The sequence below is a fragment of the Podarcis raffonei genome, chromosome 10, assembly GCF_027172205.1.
Source record: "Podarcis raffonei isolate rPodRaf1 chromosome 10, rPodRaf1.pri, whole genome shotgun sequence".
NCBI lineage: Eukaryota > Metazoa > Chordata > Lepidosauria > Squamata > Lacertidae > Podarcis > Podarcis raffonei.
In genome coordinates, this window is record NC_070611.1 from 57,946,212 (window position 1) to 57,973,511 (window position 27,300).

Genomic DNA, 27,300 nt, shown 5'->3' on the forward strand with positions numbered 1-27,300 from the left:
ATTTCATCAGTGGCCTGCACTGTGCAGTCTTCCTTGCTGCAGATGCTTAGAAAGTTGAGGTAATTGTAATCTTAATTTTAGCATTTTAACTTTTGTATGTTTCTTGCTTCTGTTTTATCTTTTCTAAACCAATTTGTGATATATACTTTTACAATCAAGTGGTGTATTATGCAGGAATAGAATAGAATAGAATAGAATAGAATAGAATAGAATAGAATAGAATAGAACTTGCTAGAGCTGGAAAACCAGTGAAATAAGATGTATGAAATCATACATGGAATCTGTGGGGTTTACAGCCAAATCACAAGTGCATGTTTTGCTAGAACCCTCTGTGTGAGGACACTTCCTTTGCCTTCTCAGTGCAATTCTGTAACAAATGTGATAATCCCTTACACTTCCTTCTGCCTCTAAGGAGACTCTCTCTTTACACCATGCTCCCAAGCTAAGCAGACATGTGTCTGGGGTTTCAAGTGTACGCACACACACGCATGCGCATGCACACACACACACACCCTATTCTGAGACTACCAACTTTTATATTACGGTAACTTAGAAGTATTTTTCTGCACACTACTTTGATGCATTTGCTGCCTTCATTGAAATGTAAGTAAAACCTTTTGCTTATCTTACTGAAAATGTCTGGTTCATTCTCTGCAATGGGGGTGAAGAGAGGAAGGTCAGTAGATCACAAATAAAAGGGGATAAAACAGTATAATTTTGTAATTCTTAAGCTTCAGCATACTGTAAAACATATAAGTGTTTTTGCTCAGCTACAGAGGCTGCGCAGCCATGTCTCCCACACGTGTGTATAGGAGGTTTAAATTTTAATCTACAGATTTAATCCTCAATCCATCTCCCTCAAAGAATCTAGGACTTTTTACAATGTTCCATCAATATGCTGGACTGCTGCCCAAATAATTGTTAGTATTCCACACTACAGCACCTCAGCACCTCCTTCTTCATCATGTGATGCAGTTTCATCAGTCTGCAGCTTGCCAACCTATACTGAATAATGGACAAATAATGAAGTCAGTGAATAATGAACTGCTGAATAACAAATGTCTTCATGCCTGGACTACAAAAGAAAAATGATTTCTTTCAAAAAAAAAATTGTGGCAACAAATACTTGCAGGATTTCTGTTTAAAAAAAAAAGCTGGCCATCATTTTCAGCAAAAACATTTGCTTTGAATATTTGAACAGCATTGCTATATAATTAATCTTTCCCCTTCCATGGGCCACCAGACAGCCACTATTCTGCTCAGAAGCCACAGCAACAGCTCAAAAAGGAATCCTGCATGTAGGAAGACACCCTTACTGCCATTAACAAAGAAGATGTTCCATGCCCTTGCTTGTGCTCATTGCGATTAGGGATGGGCGTATATGTTGATTTCGCCTTCTATTTTTTCCAGTCTCATTTTCGGTTCTCCACGTTTACAATAGATATAAAGTAAAGGTAAAGGGACCCCTGAACATTAGGTCCAGTCGTGGCTGACTCTGGGATTGCGGCGCTCATCTCGCTTTACTGGCTGAGGGAGCCGGCGTACAGCTTCCGGGTCATGTGGCCAGCATGACTAAGCCACTTCTGGTGAACCAGAGCAGCGCATGGAAACGCCGTTTACCTTCCCAGTGGAGCAGTCCCTATTTATCTACTTGCACTTTGACGTGCTTTCGAACTGCTAGGTTGGCAGGAGCAGGGACCGAGCAATGGGAGCTCACCCCGTTGCGGGGATTCGAACCGCCGACCTTCTGATCAGCAAGTCCTAGGCTCTCTGGTTTAACCCACAGCACCACCCACATTCCTACAATAGATATAAATCCTCCCTAAAATTTTATGAGCATTTTAGTGGGAATTTACCCTAATATGCACAGGTTTGTGTGCAATTTTGCATCTAGGAGTGGTGGTGATAGAAGCTAATAGTGTTCTTTAAAATGAGTAACGAAAGTCCCAATAGGTAAGCAAGAGAAGGAACAGGGATTACCAAATGTTATGGAAGGAAAGACATTATGCAGAAAACATCTTTGCTTATGGATGTGGTGAGATCATTTGGAGAGTCAGGTGTTCTAGTTTGCAAACTTTGCCTCAGAAGCTAAACGTCCGGCGCTGCTTCTGATTGGCTGCAAGACACTCCTGCAGCCAATCGGAAGCCACACCTTGGTTTCCGAATATCTCGGAAGTCAAATGGACTTCCAGAACACATTCTGTTCGAAAACGAAGGTACGACTGTAATAGTAATAATTGCAGCAGCTGTTGGGGGTCAGAAGAAGTGGGACCATTGGATTTTTTAAAATCACACCTCCCTGCCATGGTTATGATGACTGCTTCCACCTCCCAAAGAGCTACTTTCAGCCCATGAGGAAGGGAGCTCCTGTTGATGCTGTACACAGTTTGGGCCTTAAAGAAAAAAGGGTAAGGGGACAAAATCCTATTGCAACAAGGTAAAAGGTCAATAGTGGAATACTGTACTTCTGTCCCAAGCCATATGTCCCTACAAGTTGGAAATGGAGCAGGAGCTAAGCCTTGAGCAGATCACCACCCACTTTAATAGACAATAATGCACATCACAAATATGTGGAAAGAACAATGATTTTATAGATGGAATGGGAAGCTCCCTAAAACCCATGCAAGATAAAATGCTTCTGTGACGGTGTTAAGTATTTCCATCCCAGGCTTCTGTCCTTCCAGTCCCACTCCTGGAAGATCTCACAGGAGGAACATTTTGGTTTGAACCATCTCCTGTGGTTGTGCCCCCAGAGAAAAGACAAAGCTGAATCAGCTTCCACCACAACGTCTTGGGAGAACTCTCTTTCCCTAGCAGCCACCACGGATCCTTCGGAAGGGGGGAAGGGGAAATCAGCTCCTGGGTCCCTCTCTCCTTGGCCACAGGCAAAGTCCAGGATTGTCCAATGCAGAAGGGGCTTGCTTCCCTCTAACAGTGAGAATCCAACTCAGTCAGCATCAGGAGCCTTGTTTTGGAGGCTGGAAAAGATTGTCTTGGGCACATGCCTTGGGGCAAGTCTTCATCTGGACAGACAAGTTGATGGAATCTCTGAAAAACAAAGTGGGTGGGAAGAGAAAATGGAAGGAAGATTATTCCTCTAAGCCAGGGGTCAGCAAACTTTCTCAGCAGGGGGCCGGTCTACTGTCCCTCAGACCTTGTTGGGGGCCGGACTATATTTTGGAAAAAAATAATGAACAAATTCCTATGCCCCACAAATAACCCAGAGATGCATTTTAAATAAAAGGACAAATTATACTCATGTAAAAACACACTGATTCCCGGACCGTCCACGGGCCAGATTTAGAAGGTGATTGGTCCGGATCCGGCCCCCAGGCCTTAGTTTGCCTACCCATGATCTAAGCAATCAAAGCGCCACTCTGTACACACACACACACACACACACACACACACTAGAAGCTGCTCTATCCTAAGTCAGGCTACTGGTCAATCGAGATCAGGGTTTCCTGAGTTCATTAACCCCCTGATAAGCTTATAAAGTTGTCACCAACTCCAAATTCTTCTCCAACTTTTTATTGTTATTATTTTATAATTCAGAAGAAACAAAAAAGCCCTCTTCTTCCTCCAGCCTCCCCCTGCCCTGCAGAAATTAAAAGTAAAGCAATTAAAAAGTAAAACAAGTGAAAATTGGCATTTTTATCAAATAAAAGTATTGTTTCCAAAGGACTCTGTGTGGTGGCAGGGTTCTGTGCCCATGCTCATTCAGTGTCGCATAGGTGATAAAGTCATGTCAAATAGTGGGGAGGAGCCCTTTGGATTTTTTGCCCAATCTCCTTTCCTGCACATACGCTGTTAGTTTGTCTATATCAGGTCCCATAACTGAGAACACCCATTCCAAATTATTAGGAATGGTACTGAAATAAAGTCAGGAAATATCAACATATAATCAACATTTATTAATCAATCAATCACCATTACTAGGAATCATAACATGTAGAAAAGAAGAAATAAAACAAAGCAGCATGGGCTGAGAATACTGTTGTATTGTGTGATTTAATACTGAATAAGGCTTTTGAAACTTGCTATGAATTATTTGGGGGGTAGAGAAAGAAACTTGAAATGGCTCTAAGAAGGCACAGGTCCAACTATAGGGGGGTGGCAATCACCCCACACGGCATTCATGATACTGCAACTTCTTCAATAGCTCTGAATAGTGGAGAACAAATTTAAAATATCACACAGGAAATACATGAAGTGTTTTGTCTGGAAGTCAATAAGCAGAGGAGGAGGGGAAGGAAGGGAGCCAGAGAGCACTGCAAAGCGAAGCTCTCAAATGGTGACATTTTAAAAATGCTGTGCAGTCAATAACAAGCTCACAGGAAGGCAGTTTTCATCTGCCTAGCCCTCGAGCCAAGCTGAGCTCGATAAAGCCGCGAACTCTCACCAGTAACTGAATGATCCTTGGCAAAAATTAGTGCAATGTCCCCGTTAATTACTTTTGCAACACAACAAGCCTGCCTCCAAAGTGCATCACGTCAATAGCCTCCCTCGCCCAAGCAGCCTCTCAAAGTCCAGTTCTTAAACACAACAGCAACAACCTCACCTCTCTCAGGGAGCCCTTGATGGTGGAAAGTTTATAGACAATCCAGAGCGGGATGCAGATCATGGATGAGAGTCCCAGCAGCCAGCCCACCGTGTCTCCCCACCATGGGTACACGTATTTCTTGTTGTATGTCAGTGGGGTGTATTTAATGAGAGAAAAGAGAAATGTAGCCTGGGGAGAGGAGAGGAGGAAGGGTTAAGCACACCATCCATCACTAAGTCATGTTGCTCACTTTATGGCCAGAGCAAAATGGCCTGTGACACAATGAGAACCTCCCTGACCAAGATTTCTGAGTTCTGGCCAAGGAAATACTTCTCCCGATGACCCAACACACACACACACAAAATGCATACACACACGCACAGTAGGAGAGGTAGGCAATGTGGTTAGTTTCCAGATGTTGTTGAACCACCGCTGGCTGGGGAAGAAGAGTCTCAGAGCCCAACCATATCTTGTTGGCTACACGCAGCATATAGATACCATCAGGGCTGAATTAGGTGAGATGTGCAGGGGCAGCCCAATATGTTTTGCTCCGTGAGGCAAAGCAGAAAGCGCCACTCCCCACTTCCCCACTCATAATATTCATGGCTGGCCAAGCTATTTTGGCATCTGAGGCAAAAAATAATAATCTCACAGACACCTCTCCCATAGCAGCAGATGTATCATTATCACCATCCATTAAATAATGAAGCATTTGCTGCCGTTTCTTGACACCCAAAAATTAGCTGCCTGGCACCCAAAAATTAGCTGGAACTCTGCCCAATAGTATAGGCTGGCCTTGGTGATCCACAATCAAATATCTTCCCAGGCCCGTTGTCAGGGGTTAGTGTAGTCAGGCACTGAATGAGGCCCCTGGAGCTCAGAAGGGCCCATTTTCTTCTGGTGAGTGGCAGCACTTTTGATTCCGATCTGCTACAGTCACCTGCCATGGCCAATTACCCACAATGCAATATTTGACCACACATTGCATTTTGGGTAACAGAACCTGTCTATCAACTTCTGCCCCATTTATTACCCACCTCCATCAGAATTAAACTATCATAGGACTTCCGGGTTGGCGCCTCCGGCAATGGCGGAGCTCCTCCGATCGGGAGGAACTTGCTCCGTGAAAAGCAGGGTCTGACCGCCACGGCGAAGGCGGAGACCCATTGAAATCACAAGCGGGAGAAGCTTGTGAACCTGGGATTCGGCTGGCACCTTTTGCGCCTCCCCTACTCGCGGGGAAACCCAGTTTCACGGATCCGGAGCGACGTGGGGTGAGTGGCGCGGTGCTTCAAATTGACTGCTTCTTTCACAGAGTGAAGCCGCATTGCTGTTGCCGGAGAGCGCTGACTCTTTCCTGTGGACAATTGGATTTTAAACAACTACCTGTGAGTAGAACGGAAAATTGGATTGGAAAATTGAAAATACCTTAATTTGGCACCGAAACGGGGAAGGTCTTAAACAGGAAGTCTGCCTTCCCCTTTTGTAAATAGACTGAAGCAAAGACGTTATAAGCTAAAGTCTTTGAAAGCTTTTGGCAAAGGATTAAATTTTCATCGGTTAAAATTACAAAAAAACCCTTGGAAGCAGGAGAAGAGGGGGGAAATTTTGGACTTAGTGAGCCTGCAGGAGAGAGTGAAAAATCAAATTACCACTGCTCCGAACCTGGAAAAGGGCTGCCAGAAAGAGTGAAGTTTAGGGAGAGTTCATTGACTGTGAACAAAACATTTTTGACAGCTAGTTAAATAAGAGAAAGATACTGTTTCCATTGTCCTCTTCTGCGTTTAAAAAGGAGGAAAAGTAACTGGAAATTGAAACTATTTTTATGGCTTGAATTGTGTCTGAAAGGATTGATACAAGTGGAGACTGTTTCCCTCTAGAGGGAGTCTTTGAAACTGTCACAGGAGTGCAACTGGGGAATCACCAGCTGCAAGATAAGTAATTGTGAGAACCAGAGATTGACCTTGGACCACTCAAAATGTTGACAGGAGAAGCCATTGTGACGGTATTATGCAAGATAAGCTACTCGCTGGAACAGCTTCATAAGAAGACGGATGACATGTCTTTTAAAATTGACAACTTGGATCAAAAAGTGACTAATTGGAGTCAAAAAGTGAGCACCAACACAGAAATAATTCAGGACTTGGTACAAGAATCTACTTTGGCAGGACAAATTGTGGAGGAGAAAGAGAAAGCTGTGGTTGTTGAGACTAAAGTAATACAAGCGGGATCCTCAGTCTTACAGAAGCAAATTGAGGATTACAAGTTGAGGCCTTCTATGATTGAATCTAGAAAAAGCCAGATTTTGAGGATTGGATCCCGGCTTGGACGGAAGAAGGAAAGTTGGAAAGATCCCTCTATGCAGGGATTAACTGACTTTTGGGACATGGACTTGGGTCTGGAGGAGATTGGAGTTCTGGGGGCCTTTGGATTTGGAGGAATTTTGAAACATGTCATGAAACATCTTATAGACCTCAGCTTCAACTATGGAAATTTGGCTGACCTGCCTGGAAGGAATAAAAGCATTGTTAGGTTGGAGTCTTCCCGAGATCTGCTCTTTGGCATTAAAGAATATGAAGAAGACCTGCAGAAGGGACCTGGAAAAGAGTTAAGAGCCTCGGACATAAGATCTCCAGGTTGATGGACTATTTGGAATTGACGGAAAGGACTGGCAGAATCCGAAACCAGGGAGAGGAGATGGTGGAAGAAGATTAGAGAATTTAAAGTTTATATATAGAAATACTGTAAAATTAATGAATGATAGAAAAATGGTGGAAAGAAATTTTATGGCCTTAGCAGAAATGCCATAAGGAGTTAAGTATATATAAGTATTTTAGTTTTAATGATAAAAAATATGTTAAGATATTCATAATATGATAGAAAATAGAGAAAGATGGAAAGGATTTGCTGAAACAATTAATAGAAGTAGAATACAAAAAGGGAGGTGAGAGGAAGTCGAGGAAACAAGGGAATGAAAGATAGACTATGGAAAAGGTGTGATGTATGTTTTTAAATGGTTATTGTTTTGTTTTATTTAGGGTTAAGGTGGATTAGGGGTTTGTTTAGTTTAGTTTAATGTGTTTAGGTTGTGTTTTGTATTGTTTATATATTGTATTGTATTGTATTCTTTTCTTTTCTTTGTTTTTTCTCTTTTGTCTTTTTTCTTTTTCTTTTCTTTTTCTGTAATCTTTAAAAGTAATAAATATTATTTTTTTAAAAAAAAACAGAATTAAACTATTATAACTCCAGCACAAACATGTAACAGTAGACGTGGGAAAGGGCCAATCCCATAACTGTCAGGATGTTGAACTACAGGACATGAACCAACCGGCATCCAGTTTTGGGTTTAGGCATCCTGAACTTCTTCTGGATTCTGTCTGTTTCCACTTATGCAGAATCCTATCATTATCCCCCAGTTCCTTGAGGAACCACACACTGCAGTACAGTAAAGGTAAAGGTACCCCTGCCCATACGGGCCAGTCTTGTCAGACTCTAGGGTTGTGCGCTCATCTCACTCTAGAGGCCGGGAGCCGGCGCTGTCCGCAGACACTTCCGGGTCACGTGGCCAGTGTGACATCGCTGCTCTGGCGAGCCTGTACCAGCGCAGCACACGGAACGCCGTTTACCTTCCCGCTATAAAGCGGTACCTATTTATCTACTTGCACTTTAAGGGTGCTTTCAAACTGCTAGGTGGGCAGGAGAAGGGACCGAACGACGGGAGCTCACCCCGCCGTGGGGATTCGAACTGCCGACCATGTGATTGGCAAGTCCTAGGCACTGTGGTTTTACCCACAGCGCCACCCGCGTCCCACCTGCAGTACAGTACAGCAAGAATAAAGACTATCTGTACCCCCATTTTGGAAAATCACTGCCCACTGCCCCTTTGCCCAAGTGCACTCTTTCCTGTTGTGCCTCCTGATCAAATGACTGGGATGTCTAACTCACCACGCAGACAGCTGGAGTGATGAATAGCCAACAGTATTTGATGACAGCCCATGGCCGGTAGCCAATCATGTCTTCAATGTTATCATAGAAACGGTCAGCGCCTGTGAAAAGCAAAAAGAGGAGAGGGAAAGCAGTCTGCTAGAAACATATGGTGGGGAGAAGGAAAGGCTAGCAGCACCTGTTTAAGGTATCAAAGCAATGATTGGCAACTTCTCTGGCCAGTAAGGCAATATAGGGTAGGCCAGAGAAGTGACATCAAGGTGCCTCATTCACTTCAGTATTATTGCAGGTATATTCTGCAACATGCTCTTGACATTATTACTATTATTATTATTATTATTATTATTATTATTATTATTATTATACCACACCCATCTGTCTTGGTTTCTCCAGCCACTCTGGGCAGCTTCCAGCAAAATATAAAAACATAGTAAGACGTCAAACATTAAAAATAATAGTGCACTAGTGTTTTAGCATTGTTCTGCAATGTTTGACCGATCCTCCCATGTTGTTGCTATCTGGAGGGGCTACAGTGCAACAAAAGCAGGATGAAAATACAGTGGTACCTCGGGTTACATATGCTTCAGGTTACATATGCTTCAGGTTACAGACCCCGCTAACCCAGAAATAGTGCCTCGGGTTAAGAACTTTGCTTCAGGATGAGAACAGAAATCGTGCTCTGGCGGTGCAGCGGCAGCAGGAGGCCCCATTAGCTAAAGTGGTGCTTCAGGTTAAGAACAGTTTCAGGTTAAGAACGGACCTCCAGAACGAATTAAGTACTTAACCCGAGGTACCACTGTAAACCAGGGCACTTGTGATATAAAAAGTTATGAGATTTCAGCAGGAAGTTATGAGATGTGTACTGATTGCAAATGAAGCGATGCGACCTCAAACCCTTTGCGGGTAGAAACGATATTGAAAGAGGCATCACTTCCAACCACCCCATTAGTATTGTGAGCACAAATCATTAATGTGTGTTAAAAATGACATCTTGGGAAGCCCCTCGTCTAGTGGTTTTAATGCCTGCTTCAGAAACAATAGAGATGTGCTCTTAAAACAGTGGCATGTTTTTCCATCGCATTTGCACTTACCATATACCCATCCAATGCACAGGGTTTCAAAAATGGCGACAAAGAGCAGGCACATCCCACTAGCAGCATAGTAGTCAAACAGTTGGAAGACATACATCCCACCCTAAGAAAAGGAGTTAAGGATGCAGAAAGAAGGAGACAGAGGAGAGAAAGCCAAGGGTTGTAGTTACTGCACAGAGCTTCTCTTCCCAAGCAACCAGTGACAGCATGAATTCTTCTAATATTGATCTAATATTCTAATATTGATCTAGTATAGCTTTCTACTGATCTGATTTTCAATACAGTGGTACCTTGGTACTCAAAGAGCTTGGCTCCCGAACAAATCAGCTCCCGAACATCGCAAACCCAGAAGTAAGTGTTCTGGTTTGCGAACGTTTTTCGGAATCCAAATGTCCGACGCAGCTTCCGCTTGAGTGCAGGAAGCTCCTGCAGCCAATCGGAAACCACACCTTGGTTTTTTAATGGTTTCGGGGGTCAAACAGACTCCCAGAACAGATTAAGTTAAAGAACCAAGGTACCACTGTATAGTATAACTTTCTTTTATCTAGAAACCTCCTATCCAAATATCAGTTTGGGAAATTATCTTATCTCAACTTGGCATTTCAATACAGTCTCCCTTCACACATGTGGACAGACAAAAATTACATCAAAACCAAGAAACAATGGGTAATGGCATCCAAACAAAATCAGAACGTGAAGCCATGATTTAAAATTGGCTACCAGATTCTGGCTTGTTTGGAAGCCATTGACCATAGTTTCCAGTTCAGACACAATGGGAAACTAGGGTTAACTGCATCCTGGCTTACTCATGCAAAGGAAAAATCAAAGTGACTGTAAACAGAGCCTGTGGTGCAATGGGTCAGTGCAACCTTCTGTTAACCGGAAGGTTGGTGGTTCAAGCCCATCCAGGGACAGCTGTGGGCAAGATTCCTGCATTGCAGTGAGTTGGACCAGATGACCCTCAGGGTCCCTTCCAACACTACAATTCTATGGTTCTACAATGGTCCACATCTTGGCTTATTAAGCAGAGATATTTATCATCCACTGGGCCATTATTTGGTATTTGGAGATCCTGTCAATGTATCTTATATTGGCAGAGGACTCTGTTAAGTTGTGGGTGAACATATCAGATGACACAGCGATTCTTCAAACAGCTCTTGTTTATTCACAGGCCAGAACAGAACTGAACTGAAGGGTTCAGTCAGCCTGCTTATATAGAGCTCCAGTACAACGTAACTGTAACAATTTTCTAAAACTATCCAATCAGTGAACGTCACTTTCGATCCCTTATTTGCATAACTATCTACAGTATCCCCCTGCTGGCGCAGGGTGAGAACTTCAGTACATAACAGACTCCATCTGCTCCCTCTAGATTCCTGTTGTTGCTTTTTCCTTCTTCGCTGCTGCCAAAAAATATCTGAATTTAGGGGAAACCACTGTTGTTACTCCAATATCAACTCTGAATTCTCCTCTCTGCAAAGGTCATATAATAATAATAAGTAGTAGCATAACAAAGGCCCTAGTGGCTGTTTATATATATTGCACTATTTAATGTTAAGTACTCTACGCAGCACCTGGTGTGCATGTTGTGGGGAGTGGGGTCCAAGATGGATAATAAGTAATTTATTGTAAAAGTCCAACCCCAGAGACTATTCCTTAAATACGCCACATCATGATGGAAAGCCAATGTCTCTGGAATGCAATCTTAGCAATGTTCTCCTTTCAGCCTCTTGTTACCACGAGACAGAAAAGAGACGATAAGTTATAGTCTGGGAATGCAGAAGTATGCAGCAGGCCTATATTTAAGCCTCCACATGGCGAGAAACTAGGAATCTAAGGTATCCAGGAGGACGAGCTACAAAAACTCTTGTGTCATTTCATGCCTCTGTAGAAAGCTGGAAAAGAGGGAGCTCCGCTGCACAGATGTCCATGCACTGGGTGGCAGCTGTTCATCTCCATCCAAAAGGCACCTTATCAGCCTTCAGAAGCCCATAGGGTAGGTGGGTGTGGGGTAACTTACTTCGGTCTAAGGGCCACATTCTCTTTGGGGCCAACTTCCAAGGGCCACATGCCAGTGGCGAGCAGGGCAAAAGTGGGCAGAGCAATTAATGTAAACTTTAGTCTTGTGCAGTGAGCTAGTTTCTCAGACACCCTTCTCTCTCCTCCATTCAAGCAAGCAAGAGGAATTGTCAGAGCTCAAGGACAACCCCCAGCCAGGCAAAACCACTCAAAGGGAGCGCAAGGCAGGAACAGTGAGAGGTGAAGCCGGGGAGGTTTGCATGGCCTGTTCCTGAAGGTCAACTAGAGAGGCTTGGAGGGTTATATTCAGCCCCCAGGCCTGAGGTTTCCCACTCCAGCCATAGGGCATGACCAGGAAGGCAATTCCTGATAATTCACAACACAACAGTGGACCTGCGGTTAACACACTTTCACATAGTTTCTAGACATTAATATCAGAAGTCTAAGAAAAAGTAGGCTTGAGCATGAAGATGCAAGTCCTTTTCCAGAAGACCTGTATTATTAGACCTGTATCTCAGCAAATAATATTTTAGTCGTTCCATTATGCTTTCTGTTCTGGATTGTTTGCTATTAAATTTGTGGTTATTAATTGTTGATGTTTCTAGGCAATGTGCATAAATCAACAGAGAACAATTTATGCATAACCAAGGCAGCAAAATTGCAGTTTTTTTATATATTTCATGAAAGGTGCTGATTATTGTATGTTTTTCTTAAATCTTCAAAATTAACCAGCATTAGGAGGGGAATATCTGTCATAACAAGGAACTCAACTGTGATGATACATTTCCTAGCAGATAGTAGGATACTTTCTTAATATGGCTACCTTTCAGGGGTGCCAACTTGAATAAAATTTGGGGGGGCAGGTAAGACCCGCCAAGCATAACTGAGCACATGACATGGTGCATGCAACCATTTGAATGGCAATGCCCATCAACTGGGGGGATAGCCCCCTCAAATATTTTATTGGTGGGGGCAAACACCCCTTGGCCCCTAGGAACTGGCTCCTATGCTGCATTTCATGATTAGATTGTTGGCTGTCTATCAAAACCCATGCTGCAATGTTGATTGATTACTCAAATCAACTGATAAAGTGCTGGTGATCAGTTAAAGGCAGAGCCACAATTTGTTGCCTCTTCATCCAGGGGTGGTGAACCTTTGGCTCTCCAGATGCTTCAACTCCTCTCAGCCTCAGCAAACATTGCCAGTGGTGAAGGATGATGGGAACTGTAGTCCAGCAACACCTGGAGGGTCAAAGGTTTCCCACCCCTGCTCAAATCCTGCTTGAGTCTCCCTGGCATCTCCTTGCCTTAACAGGGCACTCCTCCCGTTATGAAGTGGGAGACCACAGGGTCCTCTGAGGTGACTTCCATTTCCTAACGAGAGGGGTGTCCTGAGGGGGAAGTAGAGCAATTTGTTCATTTTAGTGCCACTGGCACCTATGGGGCTAAAAAGAGTATGTTGTATTTGCAACAACAGCAAACCCTCTTTCCCTCCCTTTTTATGCAGAAGTTATATAAGCAAAGGAAATGCAAGTTCTGATACCTCTGTGATCATGACCAGTCCCACGAGGAATGAGAGGATGGATACAATAAGGATTAGCATTTCTCTGCGGTTCTTTTTCCGGAAGATTCCAGGATACATGTCAACTAGGGCCGTCACCAGGCTCTCCACACAGACAAACTAGGGAGATAATTTAGGCACCCATCAGCAATTTCTAATCAGAGAAGATCACCCAATTTAGACCCTCCCTTATCATTCAACTCAACAAGTTCTCCACAAAGTATTGAACACAACATGGCCCTAGCAGTTCTGAGCTGGAGAAGAATTTGAGGGCTTCTAATGCTTGCCACTGGGACGCAGGTAGCGCTGTGGGTAAAACCTCAGCGCCTAGGGCTTGCCAATCGCATGGTCGGCGGTTCGAATCCCCGCGGCGGTGTGAGCTCCAGTCTTTCGGTCCCAGCTCCTGCCCACCTAGCAGTTTGAAAGCACTCTTAAGTGCAAGTAGATAAATAGGTACCGCTTTATAGCGGGAAGGTAAACGGCGTTCCGTGTGCTGCGCTGGTGCCGGCTCACCAGAGCAGCTTCGTCACGCTGGCCACGTGACCCGGAAGTGTCTCCGGACAGCTCTGGCCCCCGACCTCTTAAGTGAGATGGGCGCACAACCCTAGAGTCAGACACAACTGGCCCGTACGGGCAGGGGTACCTTTACCTTTTTAATGTTTGCCACACCTTAAGACTTGAGCAGACCGGGTCCCCAAAGCTTGATTCCAGTCCTGAGCCCAACCAACATGAACAGCATTTTTACCTTCAACGTTGGCTGCTCACCCAAGCAATGAATTACCGTATTTTTCGCTCTATAACACGCACCTGACCATAACACGCACGTAGTTTTTAGAGGAGGAAAATCCGTAGGCATGCCACCCGTAGGCATTTCCTCCATAACACGCACAGACATTTCCCCTTACTTTTTAGGAGGAAAAAAGTGAGTGTTATGGTGCAAAAAATACGGTAATTGAAGGTAACATTACAAGTTCTCCTTCAGACAACAAGATTCCATCTTCCTGCACCTTCCCCGGCAGATGATGAGTTGGGTAAGCACACCAAGACAAGTCTAATCAGGTAGGGGAAAATGTATTTCATGCCCTGTTAGGTCTGTCCGAGGCCCTTTTCCTCAATGTGAAGTTGTTGTTATCACCCACAGTGAAAAGAAGTAAGCTGTCTTCTGCCTCCCAGGCGAGAGGTTAAGTTCTTGGCTGAACCTACCCACTCAAGGCATTGTTACCTGGCTGTCCAGTCCCAGCAGAACCACCATGATGAAGAAGAAGCAGGCCCATAGTGGTGAGAAAGGCAGCATGACGACAGCTCGCGGGTAGGCTATGAACGCCAAGCCAGGCCCTGTCGAGAGAAAGTTGCTAAGCGAGGTGTGCTGGAATCAGAGAGTTTTGTGAAGAGATGTTATGAGCACCAGGCAGGCAGTGAGAACAATTCAAAATGTAAGCCACGTTCACCAAATTATATTTATAGGGCAGGGAAGTCCAGCCTCTTTCCTGGCCTTTGTGCACCGCCATGCACAGTATTACCGTATTTTTCGCTCCATAAGATGCACCTGACCATAAGACACACCTAGTTTTTAGAGGGGGAATGCAAAAAAATGTATATTCTTTAAAGGGAGTGCTGAGCAGAGCCTGTATGCATCCCAGGCTCTGCTCAGCGCTCCCTTTCACGAGCCGCGTGGAGCGTGTGTGCGGCACTTGCAGGCTTTTCCGGGAGGTGGGGGAAGGGACAGAGCGTGGCTAAGCCAGAAGCTAGAACAGCGAGAGGGAGCACAGCGATCCTGCTCGCTGTTCTGGCTTCTGGGATAGCTGCACAGCTTCTTCAGGTGAAGCCAGAAGCTAGAACAGCGAGAGGGAGCGCTGCGCAGCTGGCTACTGGGATAGCTGCGCAGCCTGCATTCGCTCCATAAGATGCACACACATTTCCCCTTACTTTTTAGGAGGGAAAAAGTGTGTCTTATAGAGCGAAAAATATGATAATAAAGAAACAAGGCTACTGAAGTGTTGGGTACCATCTTCAGCAGCAAGTAAAGCTGTGGGCGCTGCTACAAGAGAAGGGAGAAGGGGGAAGAGAAAAGGCCTCCCAGTCTGATTTGGCTCTCCCATTATAGAATCAAGGCACATTGCCCCCGCCCCCCAAAAGCACAGTCACATACAGCATTCTAGGATGCTGGTGATCATAACACTACTTTTCTGCATAAACCACTCACCTGACTCAGCTACCTCAGAAATAGGCACTCCCTGCTCCTGCGCCATAAAGCCCAAGATGGAAAAGATTGCAACACCAGCCACAAAACTTGTCCCACTGTTCAAAAAACACAGAGCAATGCAGTCCCTAGGAAGAACAGGTGAATGTCAGAGCAACAAAACAAACCATACATCTAGTAAGAATGAAACCTTTATAAAGATGGGCAGCCAATCAAATGATAAGCAGCATCAGTAGCCAACAAGACTGAAGTAATCAAATGAAGATGTGTGCATCTTAGGGAAATCACTAAATGAATTGCATGAATTATTAATCAATCAGTTACTGATGAATAGCCTCTTAATTGCAGCTTAGTTTCTCATTTGCTGTTCTACCTGGTAGAAGGGAAAGCAGATTTAATTACTGGTTTTCTATCATTTTTTATTTCTTTTATTTTTTGTAATTAAGGCCCCATCTCTACCCCATGCAGAGAACAGGATGAGTGCAATACAGTTTAAAAAATAGTAATTTACATTTTTAATTTAAAAGCTGGCAAAGTGTATTGAAGTTTTTCAGGGTTACTGTGCTTTTAATTAGTAGCTTACTCTTTGCAGTTTCTGCCTCATTTATTCCTTCATAATTATTGTTAGGTGTTTTAACTGTGTAGTTGCTGCCACAAGAAACAGGAAGGAACAGAGGAGGGAGAAGATGCAAGGAGTAAGCTTGTAACTAAAGGCACAGTAACTCCTAAGAACCTCAATTCACTTTTTGCCAGTGATAATTTTCTTTTACATTTAAAATGTAAATTAAAGAATTGTCACAAATTAGGTCTGGGGAAAAAACACAGGATGAGAAGGGGGGAATTAAATGCTGGCAATGACATTGTCTGGATTTTCTGTAAAAAGTGAGTGAGTGAGTGATGGCAATTCCAGATATGTTAGTAGTGTGGAACCAACCAAAGTGAAAAAGTGGGTTAAATTTTGCTACATTTTACAGAGGGCTGGAAGGGAACAACTTGATATGGAAGGTCCATTTTTGGTGGAAGCCTTGTGCTTCTTGTAACAGATGGCTCACCTTTTAGTTTCTGGAAAACGAACAAATTTAAAAACTCATTTGGAAAAGACAGGCAGTTTGAGAAACACAACACACAGGATCAGAGCAGGGATTATTTTAATCCAGTAAAGTTCTGCTGCTTTGCAGAAAGCATACTGAAGGTTCAGAAAGAAAACAACCACAAGTGAAAAGGGCAGGACTTTGCATGGTGGACTCACATTCAGTTACCTGAAGCAGTTGTTATGATACTTGTTGTAGCTGCCCAGAGCTGTCAGGCATCCAAGGCAAATGGCGTAAGAGAAGAAGATCTGAGTGCCAGCATCCATCCATACCTGTAAGCAACAGAAAAAACATAGCAAAGTGTAATGAGCATCACCTCAAGGAAGCTTTGCCACTTGAAAGACAGTGGATGGGACTTGTTTGTGAATAAATCCACTAGAGAAAATACCTCAGCCTACAGTTTCAAGAGGCAATTTATCTCCCCAAAAGAAAATCCTTTTCTGTCCCCCTTCCCTAACAGTAAAATTAAGTAGGTAACAAAAGGGAAGCTGATCTGCTTGCTGTTGTGTCAAGTGAGGTCTACCTGTCATTTAGGGTTTGTACACATTACCCTTTCGTCTGGCTTTAGTCCATTTTCACGCCAGCCTTCGAATCCATGTACACATGGCATTATCCACAATTACTCTCAATCCTCTGGCTTCTTCTGAAATACTGCGATTTGATGCAGTTTCCACAAAGCCACTTTCGCTCTGATTACAAAACTGTTTGTGTGGTAAATCCCAGGTGTTTACAGTGGTTTCATGAAAAAGCATGGCACTTTTCCCGGGGCAACAATCTCACCCCACCCCTTCCAAAATAGCACATTTTTCAGGGCAGGAGCAAGGCGCAGTTCACGTGACTCACCCGGAAGCATATCCCAAAGACGTGCGCTCCAGTTTTGCATCGGAAAAAGTTGGAAGGTATTATATAAGCCAGGAAGCCATAATTAACTACAGCTTTTCATTACATTTGAACCCAGAATTATAGTGAATGGCTGCCAAATAAACCAATATCTGCAAGCCCACTTTAAAGCATGGCTTCATATTCTGCTTTGCTTAGAAGCCATTTGTCCTAGTTTCTCCATCTGCATGTTACAGGAAACTGTGGCTGAAGGAACCTTTCCTGGTTGGTGCAAAGGAAAGATCACAGTGACAGCAAAGGGATGCATGTGGGCACATGATGCCCATCCACATCTCAGCCGATTAAGCTGAAATATCAACATGCAAATGCAGGCAACACGCAGCCTGGAACATATCCTAAAATCCTCCTTGGTGTGCAGGAATGTTGCAGCAGACATGCATTTGGCACATGTTGACTTGGAAAGTGTGTAGGAAGGGGGGCGGTGGGGGCGGTCCGCCCCAGGTGTCATCCCAGAGGGGGGTGCAGAAAATCCTCCACCGCTGTGCTCACTGAAGGTAACAGGCTTGAAAACAACTGTGTTACACCATCTGCCATCAGTACTGCCAAATACTCAATATCCGTTTGCGTGAACTATCAAATATTGCAAAATTTTCAACTGTCGGAATCCAATACAGCGGACAAGTTTTCAGAGAATTTTTGGAAAAATATTGAACCCCGAAAAGAATGTCTGGCTAACCATCTCTCCTTTGAAATTCAGAGAATAATTTTGAGGAGTGTGCCTTCAGCTATGAAAGCAGAATACAGCCATCATTGCTGGTAGCCATTGATTGCCTTATCCTCCAGGAATAGCACTTCTCTACTGATGCTGTCAAAATAAAGCTTCCAGGCTGGCCTGGGAGGGGTTTAAAGGGGTTTAAAAGGGTTTTGCTGACCTTTCCCCCCCCCCAGGCAGGCACCCCCTTAATCTCCTTTATAGAAACCTCCTCCACACAAAAAGGCTGGTACAGCAGCTCAGCTGGAACCAGGATTTGACATGGAGGAACTTGTCTTGAAGAGATTAAAAGAGGGCAGTTGGGCAAAGTGGAACTTTTCAGCCAGGCAAAGTGGAACGAGCTTTGATGACTGAGGGGAAAAGGAGAGGAAAGGAGGGGGAAACATTTGGGGGGCCAAGGAGGCTACAGCAGCTGCTTCTGAACAGATGCACCAGATCCGTTTATCGTTTGTTGTTGCCCCTCAGCAAACTCTAAGCACCTGAGCATCGAAAAAAGCTATCACTCACTAAGGCCCATAAAAAGCATAAAGGTGGCACAATGTTGCCTTTAAGAAACAAAAGTGACTGCCACCAAAGGCATCTATGGGCACCATACTGAGGGCTGTGGCATGGCCTGGGAAGAGGAGGTTCGGTGGCTGGGGAGGAGGTGCAGTGTGGGGAGAGTCCCATGGTAGAGGTGGGGGCTTGTATACATGAAAGCTGGATTTTCAGCCCTGCTTGATGAATGAAGAGTCTTCATTTGGGGGAGGGCACAGTGTTTGGAGTCACAACCACCTTTGTTGCCCAGGAGCATATAACAGAATTGCAACAAGGAGATTCCCCTGGGCAGGAGAAAAATCCAGAAAGAAAAACTGAGGCCAAAATGGGTTAATTGCTGTTATCCATGCATATCCTCCATTTGTTGAAGAAATAAAAAATAATACAGAGGTTCAGCCCTGGAGATCCCCTCCTGTTTTCTTTGCAGAATTGTTTCATTGTCCACATATTCTGTATTGTTTGGGAAATTGCAGTGTTTTCGTTCACACAGCGGCCTTAGCACTTAACGGCCTTGGCTTGTATTGTTCCACGTATTTATAGCAACATCTTTCTTAATCAGGTTACCGCAACTTTGCCTTTTTTGTTACCTCTATCGGGGTCACCCCCTCCTCTGCTTTTTGTCTGGTTCTGTATAAGGCAGATCGGTATGTTCCTAAAAGGGTCATTGGCAGCAAGGTTATTAAATATATATATATATATCTGATGAGATTTTCTGCAGAAAGGATAAATCCAGGTTAAACGGGGGGAGGAGGGGGTTAAAGGCTGCCATTTTGATGCCAGTGAGCTGCAAACAACTTGCATACATGAGCAGCACCAATCCCACAACTCACACCTGTCTGGAAGCATCCTTAAAAGGAGACAGAGAAAAAAGAAACATAAAGGAAGCAGGTTGTGGGTGGGTGGGGGATAAGAGAGATTTGCAAAAGGGATACACAAGGATAAGGAAGCCTCTCTTTGCTTCTCTCAGCTTACCTGGGGATCACTGAGCCGAGTGAGGTCTGGGTAAAGGTAGAAGAGGATCCCTTTAGATGCCCCGGGAAGGGAGACACCCCTGATCAGCAGAACTACCAGCATGAGGTATGGGAACGTAGCAGTGAAGTACACCACCTGACAAGAGGACAAAACGCAGGCACAGCATCAGCAATTTGCTGCGAAGAACAGGTGGGTTAGGCAGGCAGGTGGCCGGAGCTTCAAGTAGACCTACAGCAAAGCCTGCTTAGCCTTCAAACATTACAGTGGTACCTCGGGTTACAGACGCTTCATGTTACAGACACTTCAGGTTACAGACTCCGCTAACCCAGAAATACTACCTCGGGTTAAGAACTTTGCTTCAGGATGAGAACAGAAATCATGTGGTGGTGGCGCGGCGGCAGCGGGAGGCCCCATTAGCTAAAGTGGTGCTTCAGGTTAAGAACAGTTTCAGGTTAAGAACGAACGACCTCCAGAACGAATTAAGTTCTTAACCCAAGGTACCACTGTATAAGGGATGGGATGGTGGAAGCAAGGAAGGAACATGTTCCCTCCGAAAGCTCACTGAAATGGAGACTTTGCCATTGCAGCTGGACACTTCTGTTTATCCAGGTCTCCAGTCAAAGCTGCAAATGTGGTGCAGTTGTTAGAATGCTGGACTAGAACCTGGGAGAGCAGGGTTCAAATCCCTCCTCAGACACAAAGCTCACTGGGTGACCCAGGGCTAGTCATTGTCTCTCACAGTCTCCAACCTTAATCACAGGGTTGCTGTGAGGATAATCTGGAGAGGGGCAAAGCTCTCCTTGAGAGCCTTGAAGGAAAACGTAGGATATAAAGGCAGTAAATAACAACAAATAGGTCACTCTACAAATTTTGCTGCTGTTCAGGTGTAATAGAATACATAGAAGTGACAGCTAAGAATATAAATCGAGAATGCAGAAAGGTAAGGTGACTTGGGAGGGCTCAAATACATCCTGGATGACCCAGATATTAGAGGATTTTTCCTTATTCCAGCTGCCCCACATCTCCATGTAGCAGCTCACATGTCATTTCCTGGTACATTAATATTCCCTATGAAGATCATGAGAATATACACAGATACAGAACACATTATTAAATAGAATATATGACTGCAGCAGCGCTTGACTGCAATATGTATCCAAGCAATTAATAAATAAATGCAGGTGGATTTTAGCCCGTTTCTCCATTCCTACTATAGCAAGTGTTTAAGTGCTTATAAAAACAAAGGGCACCAAATCCAATCTCCAGTACTCAACCCTGACAATTTTAACTGCCACTAACTTAATTGAGAAGACAAACTTAATTGCTGAATGAAGGAACTGGCGGTTTCTGGGCGAATCTTTTTGTTCAATATTTTTTCCATCTCAAGATCTCTAAGATCCAAGCTAAAACAAAACAACAGTTCAGGTGAAAACTGAATATATCAATGAGGACTCTAAAACAAAAGCATAGTCTGTTCCCCCTGCCTTGCTTTATTTGGTTCTGGAGACAATCCAAGTGGAAATTTTCCTCTTACTTATTTCTGAATTGAAACAACAGGGCTGGAACAGAGTTTGTGGGTCACCTGAGTTGAAGTGCCTGCCACAGCAGGCTCCCCTAGATAGACCTGCCATCACATTGAATCAAGGGAGAGGGAGGCAGTTATTGAATATTGTTACAGGCCACCCCAATCTCTGCCAAGCCATGCATGGAATTCCAGTGGTTTTGGCCCTCAAGCAGGGTCTGTGCTGCATTGGAGATTTGAAGATGCTGTACCTTTAAGAATATGGTTTACTCACATATTTGCACTTGAATTTAGACAGAGGGAGTCCAGATCTTACAGCACGTCAGGGACTGGCTAAGGTGGAAACTACACACACATATAAAAACCGTTCTGAAAATGCTTCCCCCCCTCCAAAAAAAGCGTTTTTAAAAATGCATTGAATTTTCCATAGGGCTCATCATCGCCTTCTAGCGTCACATTGTATATTGCACTTAAAACACACATAAAACGTTATATTTGCAGCTGTATAGCTGAATCTGTGGCTGGATCTAGACACATCAAAGAAGCGTTTCAGTTAAACGCGTTGTAAATTTAAACAGGTAAAGAAAAACTGGACTCCACAGCGCCATCTGGTGGCCCAGTGTTATATCGCATATACAAGGCATATCAATAGCTTTTTCTTTACCATTCTAGCTAAGTCCCTAGATAACAGGTGTGGTACCAGATGGGGAACCCCCAAGGGAAGCCCCAGAGGAGGAAGGCTCAGAGCCCAGGGATTGGTGGTAGGACACTGAGGAGTACTCAGAGGGAGGATGGCAGGAGGAATGGTTGGATGCTGAAGAAGCTGTAGTGATCAAGGATTGATTGATTGATTGATTGATTGATTGATTGATTGATTGAAATAACTCGCCCTTCCTCCAAGGAACCCAGACTGGCAAACAGATGCACAATTTAAAAAGCACACAGTCATTTAACCTACTTGTAGGTTTGTCACTCAAATAGTAGACATAAGAATATAACAACTTCCAGTGGTGACTGATCACAGAACACAAATTAATGTCTTTCTTAGAACATAAAAACTGGGTTTGGAGAGAGAGAGAACTAGTGTGATGCAGTGGTCAGAGAGCTGGACTGGGGAGATCCAGGTTCAAGTGCCACCTTAGCCATGAGGGGATTTTTGCCCAGTCACACCCTCTCAGCTGAACCTACCTCACAGGGTGGTTGTGAGGATAAAAAAATGGGAGGGAGGAACTTTTTATTTACACTTCTGTGAGCTCCTTGAAGGAAATGTAATAAATAAGCAAAATAAGTAAGGAAGAATCCTAGCCATGGTCTTCCTCTGCATCTGCATTTCTCCTTTAGAAAAACGCACATACAACGTCAACAGCAAAACAACCAGCTTTTATATTTATTTGGATTTGCAGTTTGTAACCTAGAAACAGCATAAATCCCTCCTAAGCCGAACCTTTCTCCCCAAAGACCAAGGCAGGACACATTAATGTAGAATACAGACAGAAACAACAACAAAAATTGCTTTCACACAAGTATTCTCCTCCTGGTCTCCTTATTAAAAAATAATAATGAAAGCATGTGGAAGTCAAATTCACTGAGATTTAGGGTTGGGGATAGAAATTTGTTTCAGTTTGGCATTTTAAAGATGAAGTCACTTTCCAAAACAATGTGAGCCGAAACACACCCATCCTTTGAAACCTAGTGCCTACTTGGAAGGTATACCCACACCAGTGTCCTAGTCATTTTTTCTTCCCCAAATTCTGGTGTGTGTGTGTGTGTGTGTGCTTGCACTCTTGGGCTACCTAACAGAGAGAGTCAGCGCTCTCATCAAACTGCAGTTCACTAGATTCTTTGAGGGGGACCCAGGGGGATCGAAAGCATGAATAAAACTGTTATAGATGTTGCATACATATGCTCAGAACCATTCATTCCCAGTCCAATTATTCATTATGAATTTTCTTCATGGCAAAAGGGACTTGCTCACTGCTCCTATGGAACTGGTTCCCCCAAAACCATGGACAAACACCTTCTTCCTCCATGTTATGCATACCCTCTAACATTTCTCTGATGGAAATAGCGACGTCCCATTCCATAATAATATTTTTACTATTTATATCCCACACATCTTACTGGGTTGCCCCAGCCACTCCGGGCAGCTTCTAATATATATAGAAACATAACAGAACATTTTTAAAAACTTCCCTATACAGGATTGCCTTCAGAAGGCTCAAGGGTCAGATAACTCCATACCCTCCAACATTTCTCCAATGAAAATAGGGACATCCTAAGGAAAAGTGATGTGTGGAAGTGAGAGCTGGACCATAAAGGCTGATCGCCGAAGAATTGGTGCTTTTGAATTATGGTGCTGGAGGAGACTCTTGAGAGTCCCATGGACTGCAAGAAGATCAATCCTATCCATTCTTAAGGAAATCAGCCCTGAGTGCTCACTGGAAGGACAGATCCTGAAGCTGAGGCTCCAATACTTTGGCCACCTCATGAGGAGAAGACTCCCTGGAAAAGACCCTGATGTTGGGAAAGATGGAGGGCACAAGGAGAAGGGGACGACAGAGGACAAGATGGTTGGACAGTGTTCTCGAAGCTACCAGCATGAGTTTGACCAAACTGCGGAAGGCAGTGGAAGACAGGAGTGCCTGGCGTGCTCTGGTCCATGGGGTCACGAAGAGTCGGACACGACTAAACGACTAAACAACAACAAAGGAAAAGTGGGGCATTCTGGGATCAAATCAGAAACCAGGATGGCTTCTCTAAATCAGGGGCATCCCTGGAAAATAGGGACACTTGCGGGGTCTGCGTTTGCGAACTCATGCAGGGGGTGGAGGTTTCCATCAATTTCCAGACTCTGCACCTTTCAAATCCTATCTGAGCACCAGACAGGCACAAACCTGCAATGACAAAGCCTTTTCCCAACTCCTACAAGAATTTGTGATGGGATTGTGTGCCTGAAAACAGCAAAATATTTGCTCCGGTGTAAATGACTGGCCCAAATCCAACAATTGTTGGTTCAATGAAACGATAGCAGATGTTCGGCTTAGTTGTGACCTCCCTCCCCCCCCCCCCCGCCCTGGCGTTTTTAGAGCACTGTTCACACTGACTTGACTATGAAAAAGCCAACTGCGATCAAAGACATTGTGCTTTGACTCACGTTGTTTTATAACAGATAGGATTTTGTTTGGATCTGGTCCATGCATCATCAGTGCCAAATTATTCCATCCATGCCATTGAAGGGGACAAAATATCAACTTTTGTGTTTCCTGTAGCACTGACAAGTTTATGCATCTGCTCAGCGCATGAAGCTCCTGCTCCGGTGGAATGGAAAAAGCCAGCAGTCACATCGCAGACAATGATGGCATCTCTCCAAAACACTAATATCTGTCTCTGGCCTAAGACAGCCACTTAGAGCATTTTTTTGGGAAAATGGCATGGGATGTGGGAGAAATCCATTCGCCCCTTCTCAGGCAGGCAGTTTTGTGGGCGGGCCCCAGGCCTCCTCTGTGAACCGGCCTATTGCAGGCCAGATCATCCTCCTGCCACCCAATTGGCCAATGGTGACAGGAATTAGAGTGTGTTACCCTGGGTGTGGGACCAACTGACCAATAGCGGCGCTTGGCCCCATGTTAAGGGCAAAGGTAAATTCCCGGCTTGCTGGGCCTTCAGCCTCTATTTGCAGCTCGCCAGCCAAGTTACGTGTACAAAAATGCAAATATTAGGGTAAGTTGTGTATGTTCATGAAATAGCCGCAAATGTTTTGCAAAAATGTCTGTTATTAGGCAAAATTGCATAAAAACCATGTCTATATTAGGACGAATACAGTGTTGAATTCTCACAATGACTTTTAAACAAAAATGCAAAGTGATGTGGAAATATGGAGAACTGAACTCAAGACTGGAAAATTTGAAATGAGAGAAACCAAAACTGACAGATACACTTATCCTTATGTGGGAGCTCCATTATCAGAACTCCCAACTCTTTTAAAAGACTTAAAAGCAACAAGGGGTTTCAAATAGACTGGGCTTGCAAAGCTAAGGGCAAAAGCCTGCTCCTGTCTTTCCTCAGCAACTGGTACTTTCAGAGGAGCCTCTGAATCCTGCAGGCTGCATATAGCTGTCATGTACACTAATACTGAACTCGATCCTCTGAGTGCTGGTCCTTATGTAGCCAAAATGGCACCCTCCATGGACAAGAGGGAGGTGTCAGGAGGTCTGAGGAAACTGCAGAGACCACCCAATGAGGACTGAGATGTGTATGCATGGAATGCTAGTTGTAGGGGAGAGAACCAGACAGCCATCAGCCGCGGGAAATAAAAGCATCCCTTAGAAGATGGCATAACTTATTGGCTTGAACCCTGAACAGCAGGAGCACTCTGTACTGCAACATTAATGTTGCAGGTCCAGTCCCACTTGTCATGACTAACAGACATTGACAGACTTATCCTCCATGAATCATGCAGCTGCTGCATCACATCTAGTTTGGCTCTTACAAATCCAAACTAAAAATACAGGAAGCATTCATGGAAAAGGCCAGCACTTTTGCTTCCATAATCTTCTTTTCTTTGGTGATCACTCGTAGCCAAGTAAGATTGTCTTCCATAAACATGGTTTTAACAGTGAGTCCCTAAGTGACTGTGGAGGCCAATTCTGGACCCACACGTCCTTCCACAATGGGGACATTGGTTCATGGGCTGGAGTTGATTACGGTGTAGATTTGCCAAGTGTACCTTCCTCTTAGCACATTTCTCCCTTGTGTCCTGAGTTTGAGTGTCTTCAAAGTCCATGACACCTTTGGTCAAGGCTGTTCTCCAATTGGAGCGCTCGCAGGCCAGTGTTTCCCAGTTGTCAGTGTTTATACTACTGTTATGTACTGAGTTGAATAGGATCCAAACTGCAGCAGTCTGATTGGTCCTAGAACAATAAGATCCAAAAGGCAGCAGTCTGATTGGTCCTAGAACAATAGGATTCAGAATGCAGCAGTCTGATTGGTCCTAGAACAATGCAGCAGTATGATTGGTTGGCAGGAACCATCCAATCATGCTCCAGATAGAAGTGAATCCACAACCTGATTGGCTTACAGTAGAATTCCGGAATTAGCCAATCATGTGCAGCCCATTGTGTAAATAATGTATATAAAGCAGATACTTTGAGGGGACTTTCATTCATTCCTCCTCACCACTATGAGCTGAATAAAGAGCATGAAATCACTTTGCGACTCTGAGTATATTTCAACTACTTTTTTAAGATTTGCCTTGAGACAGTCTTTAAACCTCTTTTGTTGACCACCAGCATTACACTTTCCATTTTTAAGTTCGGAAGACGATAATCAGACATCCGCACAACATGACCAGTCCAACGAAGCTGATGTTGAAGAATCACTGCTTCAACACTGGTGATCTTTGCTTTATCCAGTACACTGATATTAGTTCACCTGTCTTCGACACTCATGATGCACAGAGTTTCTTTAAAGCCACAAAGACCATCTATGGGCCAATAAATCATGGCATATGCCCCCTATGCTCAGCAAATGGTACCACACTTCTAAAAGATAAAGAAGCTATTGCACTGCGCTGGAAAGTACACTACCAACATCTCCTTAACCACAACTCCCCCGTAGCTGCTGAGGTCCTCTCACAAATTCCACTCCCAGAATATTCCTATCACAACCAGGTGCTTACGTCCGGGTTTCTCAAACAATGCAGTAGACCAGCAATTTACCCTGCCCCAATATGCCAAGGACCGGTACTGTATCTGGTCCCTCAAGCATCCCACTCAACCTTGGCTGTGGTGGAGTCCAATGCAGACGGGCAGCAGATGGCTTGCGAACCAGCGCTGGTTCATGGGCCACCACTTTTGAGTAGCACTGGCCTCAAAACCATAGCGACTGGTTGTGAATCAGCTACAGAGAGTAGTCATAACACAGACCAATGTTTCCCAAAGAAAGTGGGCTACAGGGATCACAGAATAAGCACCTGTGTACATGCCTTTAGAAAGGGTGTTTTTCCTGTCCTACCTTAATCCTTCCTTGACCTCTTGGGCCTTCCAAAGCTGTAAGAGAACACTTTCATCATGTTCATTTCCTCACACAACAGGAGCCCAGCATGTGTTGGGAAAGAAGCCAAGCCAGGGTTGTTTTTGGTCATTTGGAGCTCAATGCAAATTTAGTGTTTATCTTAATGAGCCGAAGTTTAAGAGATATTCCTAGATTA

The 27,300-nt window shown here is 44.2% G+C and overlaps 1 protein-coding gene across 1 annotated transcript in view; it reads right to left on the bottom strand.

Moving 5' to 3' along the window:
- Positions 1-2,571: 2,571 nt before the first annotated feature.
- Positions 2,572-27,300, bottom strand: part of LOC128422737 (sodium- and chloride-dependent GABA transporter 2-like) — a 46,412-nt gene continuing 21,683 nt past the window's right edge. The window contains exons 7-15 of the mRNA XM_053407159.1: positions 19,571-19,705; positions 16,618-16,721; positions 15,362-15,486; positions 14,381-14,493; positions 13,141-13,278; positions 9,580-9,682; positions 8,489-8,589; positions 4,562-4,732; positions 2,572-3,048 (exon numbers count right to left, since the gene is read on the bottom strand). Of these exons, the coding sequence (XP_053263134.1) occupies positions 2,929-3,048; positions 4,562-4,732; positions 8,489-8,589; positions 9,580-9,682; positions 13,141-13,278; positions 14,381-14,493; positions 15,362-15,486; positions 16,618-16,721; positions 19,571-19,705 (1,110 nt within the window). The 3' untranslated portion in view covers positions 2,572-2,928. The remainder of the gene's footprint in view (positions 3,049-4,561; positions 4,733-8,488; positions 8,590-9,579; positions 9,683-13,140; positions 13,279-14,380; positions 14,494-15,361; positions 15,487-16,617; positions 16,722-19,570; positions 19,706-27,300) is intronic.